The sequence below is a fragment of the Carcharhinus amblyrhynchos genome, unplaced genomic scaffold (assembly GCF_965287045.1).
Source record: "Carcharhinus amblyrhynchos unplaced genomic scaffold, sCarAmb.v2.hapA scaffold_52, whole genome shotgun sequence".
Lineage (NCBI taxonomy): Eukaryota > Metazoa > Chordata > Chondrichthyes > Carcharhiniformes > Carcharhinidae > Carcharhinus > Carcharhinus amblyrhynchos.
Genome location: NW_027649793.1, coordinates 1615257 through 1621256, shown reverse-complemented (window position 1 = coordinate 1621256; position 6000 = coordinate 1615257). Strand labels below are relative to the sequence as shown.

At 49.2% G+C, this 6000-nt stretch overlaps 1 protein-coding gene across 1 annotated transcript in view; it reads right to left on the bottom strand.

Annotated features, from left to right (window-relative positions):
- The window catches only part of LOC145337551 (butyrophilin subfamily 1 member A1-like), a 48949-nt gene that overhangs the window by 13695 nt on the left and 29254 nt on the right, over positions 1–6000 (bottom strand). The window contains exon 7 of the mRNA XM_080182343.1: positions 5966–5992. Coding sequence (XP_080038469.1) covers positions 5966–5992 — 27 coding nt within the window. The remainder of the gene's footprint in view (positions 1–5965; positions 5993–6000) is intronic.

The window sequence follows — 6000 nt, the reverse complement described above, 5'->3', positions numbered from 1 at the left end:
CCTTCAGATACCAGGCAGCATCCTGGTAAATCTCCTCTGCACTCTCCAGGATCTCTACATCCTTCCGGTAGTACGGCGACCAGAACTGGACGCAGTACTCAAGTGAGGCCTAACCAACGTTCTATACAACTGCAACATCAGGACTCCTACTTTATATTCTATACCCTTCCTATGAAGGCTAACATACCATACGCTTTCCTCATCAACATTCTGCACCTGCACCGACACCTGCAGGGACTTGTGCACTTGCACCCCCAGGTCTCTCTGCGTATCTATACTCCGGATAGTTCTACCTTTTATTCGTATAAACTCCCTCCACATTATTCCGGCCAAAGTGCATCACCTCGCATTTCTCCGGATTAAATTCCATTTGCCATCTATCTGCCCAATCTACCAGCCTGTCTATGTCCTGTTGCATTGCCAGGCACTGCTCCTCAGTACCCGCCAATCCAACCATCTCAGTGTCATCAGCAAATTTGCTGATCACACCACCTACCCCCTCTTCCAAGTCATTAATATATACTACAAATAGAAGAGGTCCTAGTACCGAGCCCTGCGGCACACCACTGGTGACAGACCTCCAATTGGAAAAGGAGCCTTCCACTACTACCCGCTGTCTCCTCCTCCCAAGCCAGTTCTCCACCCATCTACATACCTGGCCTTGTATCCCATGAGCCTTCACCTTTTCTATCAGCCTACCATGAGGGACCTTGTCAAACGCCTTACTGAAATCCATATAGACAACATCAACGGCTTGTCCTTCGTCAACCGTTTTTGTCACCTCTTCAAAAAATTCCACTAATTCGTAAGGCACGACCTCCCTGTAACGAAGCCATGCTGCGTATCCCTGATCAGATTGCAGCGCTCCAGATGTTCATACATCCTATCCTTGAGGATCCTTGAGGGAGGAGAGGAAAGGGAGTGAGATGGAAGAGGGAAGGAGAGAAAAGGGAGCGAGATGGGGAGAGGGAGGGAGAGGAAAGGGAGGGAGTAGGGGAGAGGGAGGGAGAGGAAAGGGAGAAAGAGAGATGGGGAGAGGGAGGGAGAGGAAAGGGAGTGAGATGGAAGAGGGAAGGAGAGGAAAGGGAGAGAGATGGGGAGAGGCAGGGAGAGGAAAGGGAGGAAGTAGAGGAAAGGGAGGGAGTAGGCGAGAGGGAGGGAGAGGAAAGAGAGAAATGGGGAGAGGGAGGGAAGGGAGAGGGAGGATACAGTGAGAGGGAGTACAGGTGAAAGGGAGAGAGGTGGGCAAGAGAGAGGGAAGGAGTGGGAGTGAGATGGGGAAGAGGGAGAGACTGGGAGATGGGAGAGAGGGAGATGGAGGGGGGAGAAGGGAGGCAGGGAGTGAGGAGGGGGAGAAGGGAGGCAGGGAGTGGAGGAGGGGAGAACAGGAGGGAGGGAGAACAGGAGGGGAGCTGAAGGAGGAAGGGTGGGGGGGAGGAAAGGGGGGAGGATGGGCAGGTTGGGAGAGGGGGAAGAGAGTGAGGGGGGAGGGAAGGAGGAAAGGTAGAGGGAGGGAAGAAGGTGAGGAAGAGGGATGGATGGGCAGGGTGGGAGAGAGGGGAGAGAGTAAGGGAGGGGGAGGAACTTCTCCATGATCATCCTCAACACTAATACCCCACAAGGCTGTGTTCTCAGTCCCCGACTATACTCCTTGTACACCTACGAATGTGGCCAAATTCCCCTCCAACTCGATTTTCAAGTTTGCTGATGACACCGCTGTGGGTCAGATCTCAAACAATGACGAGACAGACTAGAGGAATGAGATAGAGAATCTGGTGAACTGGTGGGTAAAAATAATCTCTCCCTCAATGTCAACAAAACGAAGGAGATTGTCATCAACTTCAGGAAGTGTAGTGAACATGCCCCTGTCAACATCAATGGGGACAAAGTTTCTAGGTGTCCAGATCACCAACAACCTGTCCTGGTCCCCCCATGGTGATACAATAGTTAAGAAGCCCATCAATACCTCTACTGTCTTGGAAGACTAAGGAAATTTGGCAAGTCAGCTATGACTCTTATCAACTTTTATAGATGCACATAGAAACCTTTCTTTCTGGTTGTATCACAGCTTAGTATGGCTCCTGCTCTGCCCAAGACTGCAAGAAACTACGAATGGTTGTGAATGTAGCCCAACCATCAGGCAAATCAGCCTCCCATCCATTGACTCTGATGACACTTCCTGCTGCCTCGGTAAAGCAGCCAGCGTAATTACAGATCCCACGCAGCCCGGATATTCTCTCTTCCACTTTCTTCCATTGGGAAAAAGATGCAAAAGTCTGAGGTCACATACCAACCACCTCAAAAACAGCTTCTTCCCTGCTGCTGACTTTTGAATGGACCTGCCTTGCACTGAATTAATCTTCTTCTATGCCGTAGCGATGTCTCTCTTGTTTCCTTCTCTATGAACAGTATGCTCTGTTTGTATAGTGCGCATGAAACAATACTTTTCACTGTGCTAATACATGTGATAATAATAAATTAAGTGAAAGTGAGAAAGGATGGAGGGAGGTAAAGGGGGGAGAGTTGAGGAAGTGGGAAGAGAGAGGGAGGGGAAAAGGGGGACAGAGGGAGAGAGTCGGAGGTGGGAGAGAGGCAGGGAGGGATAGCATCGGGGAGGGAATTTGAAGAAGTGAGGTGGATGGGGAGAGGGAGGGATGGAGATGGGGAGGATAAGGAAGAGAGGCAGAGGATGAATGAATCATTAAGTATTTGTGGGGTTAGTGAGCGTGAGAGACTGTAGTTCACACAATGTGATCAACTCTTCATCTCACAGTAACTCGTGATTGATAACTAATGTTACCTCGATCAGCATTGCCCATATCCTGAGCACAACATTTTAAAAATACTGAGGGGTTCTAATTTCTAATCGAAGCTGAATAATGTGGTCTCAGTCTTCACAGAATCTCAGAATCCTACAGTGTAGGAGAGGCCCTTCAGCCCATTGAGTCTGCTCCAATGCATGAAAGGCCCTGACCTGCCCACCTCATCCCACTTGCCAGCACTTGGCCTATTGCCTTGAATGTTATGGTGTGCCAAGTACTCATCCAGATACTTTTTAAAGGATGTGAGGCATCCCGTCTCCACCACCCTTCCAGGCAGCACATTCCAGACCATCACCACCCTTTGGGTAAAAAGGTTTTTCCTCAAATCCCCCCCACTAAACCTCCCACCCCTCAATTTTAAGTTGTGTACCCTTGCAATTGACCCTTCAACTAAGGGGAACAGCTGCTCCCTATCGACCCTGTCCATGCCCTCATAAATGTGAGCATCTCAATCAGATCGCCCCTCAGTCTTCTCTGCTCCAGAGAAAACAATCCAAGTCTATCTAACCTCTCTTTACAACTTAAATATTCCATCCCGGGCAAGATCCTGGTCAATCACCTCTGCACCCCCTCCACTGCGTTCATGTCCTTTCTACAATGTGACGACCAGAACTGTACACAGTACTCCAGCTGTGGCCTCACCAGAGTTCTATACAACTCCATCATGACCTCTCTGCTTTTGTAATCTATACCCTGATTGATAAAGGCGAGTGTACCATCTGCCTTTTTCACCATCTTCCTCCTTCAGAAATCTATAAACAAACATGCCAAGGTCCCTTTGTTCTTTGGAACTTCCCAGTGCCAGACTTTTTAAATTATACTTCCTTGTCAAATTACTCCTTCCAAAGTGCATCAGCTTACACTTTTCAGGGTTAAATTCCATCGGCCACTTATCCGCCCATTTGACCACCTCATCTATATCTTCCTGTAACCCAAGACACTCAACCTCACTATTAACCACTCGGCCAATCTTTGTGTCATCAGCAAACTTAGAGATCTCACCCCACCTCCCCTTCCCCCCTTCCCCCCCACCACCTCCCACCCCTTCCCGCCCTGCCCCCCTTCCCCCCTCCCCCTACCCTCCCCACCTCCCTTTCCTCCTTCCCCCCTGCCCCCCTTCCCCCCTCCCCCTCCCTCCCTTTCCCCCTTCCCCCCTTCCCCCCCCACCCCCCTTCCCCCCTCCCTCCCTTTCCCCCCTCCCCCTGCCCCCTTCTCCCCTCCCCCCACCCCCTGCCCCTCTTCTCCCCTGCCCCCTTCCCCTGCCACCCTTCCTCCCCTTCCCCCCTCTCCCCCTCCCCCCGCTCCACTTCCCCCCTCTCCCCCCTCCCCCCTGCCCCCTTCCCCCCTCCCCCTGCCCCCTTCCCCCCTCCTCCCACCCCCCGCCCCCCTCCTCCTCCTGCCCCCCTTCCCCTTCCCCCCCCGCCCCGCTTCCCCCCTCCTCCCCCTCCCCCCCACCCCCTTCCCCCTCTGCCCCCCTTCCCCTCCTCCCCCCTTCCCCCCCGCCCCCCCTTCCCCTACCCCCTTCCCCTCCCCCCCTCATAGTCATCTATGTCATTTTCTTACCAATGACGAACAATAGGGGGCCCAACATCCCTGCGGTATGCCACTGGTTACTGGCCTCCAGTCACTAAAGCAGCCGTATGTCACTACCCTCTGATTCCTACCACTAAGCCCATTATGAATCCACCTTATCAGATCACCCTATATCCCATGTACATTAGCCTTCTTAATAAGTCTCCCATGTTACTGATGTTCAGCTGGGGAAAGTCACCATGTTGGAGAGGCTGAAGAGGCAAGTCTGACCATCATCCATACACACAGAAGCTGAACTTGTCCTTTCAGCTGATGACACCCATGGGCTCCATGTAAATGTGGAATTGGAGAGGGTCAAATATGGATGCAGCCTTGGGGATCACTGCAGGAGACTGCAGCTAAAGGTGGGGTTGCAGGGCGGCGGGGGGGCGGGGGCGGGTGGTGGGGGGAATAGAAATAAGAAATCAATGGAATTAAATCAAGCAGGATTGAAAAGGGTGGGTAATCAGCTCACTGCACAGATAGGAAAGATATTAAACTATCGTATAATTTCTTCTCACAGACACTGACATTCTCAAAATACAGAATTGGGAGTAATTGTAACCTCACTCTCCAGATAGATGGGATCTGGTGGAACAGTGATTCCAGATTGGATGTTAAACCAAGGCCTGTCCAATGGAGAGGAAAGAATCCCCACAATGAACAATTCTTGCTATTAGCTGCAACAATTGCATTCCCCTCTGTGAAGTACAGACCTCCACACGGCAAATGTATTTGAAATGTATGTGAAACATTTCCTAATCAGAACAAATGACCGAACTGGGGAAATATCAAGCAATGCAGGGGATTTTGCAGGATCACTCAGCATTGCCCCTCCAAGCACATCGACCCACACAAAGGACAATGACCACAACTGGTAACACAGACCTTCTGTCCCACTTCCACACTCAACTAATCCCCAGAAACCAAGAGCAGCAAGCTGTCTCAACCTCTTGACCTAATCATGTTAAGAACCCTGGATATATCAACGCTCTCATTCCAAGCATCATGCAATCAAAATGTATCTGCAACACAACAGCTTTACAATGTAAATTACAACGAAATATTGAACAGCTTCATAAAATATATTCACAAATGTATGGTTAATATATGAAATATTTGCAGTAACATGGTAACTATAACACAGACCTTCTGTCCCACTTCCACACTCAACTAATCCCCAGAAACCAAGAGCAGCAAGCTGTCTCAACCTCTTGACCTAATCATGTTAAGAACCCTGGATATATCAACGCTCTCATTCCAAGCATCATGCAATCAAAATGTATCTGCAACACAACAGCTTTACAATGTAAATTACAACGAAATATTGAACAGCTTCATAAAATATATTCACAAATGTATGGTTAATATATGAAATATTTGCAGTAACATGGTAACTATTATATTGTTTCAGTAAATGGAAATGGCAGGAATAAAGCAGCTCAATTTAAAAACATAAAAATACAATTTGCCCTTTCAGTATTGACACTGAAATATTCAGGAACTGTGCTTTAATGTTTATTATAAATTAGGAGACAGTTTATTGAATTGTATCATAGTTCTGTACTTACCATAATCTATTTCCACTTCATCACAACCTGCATGA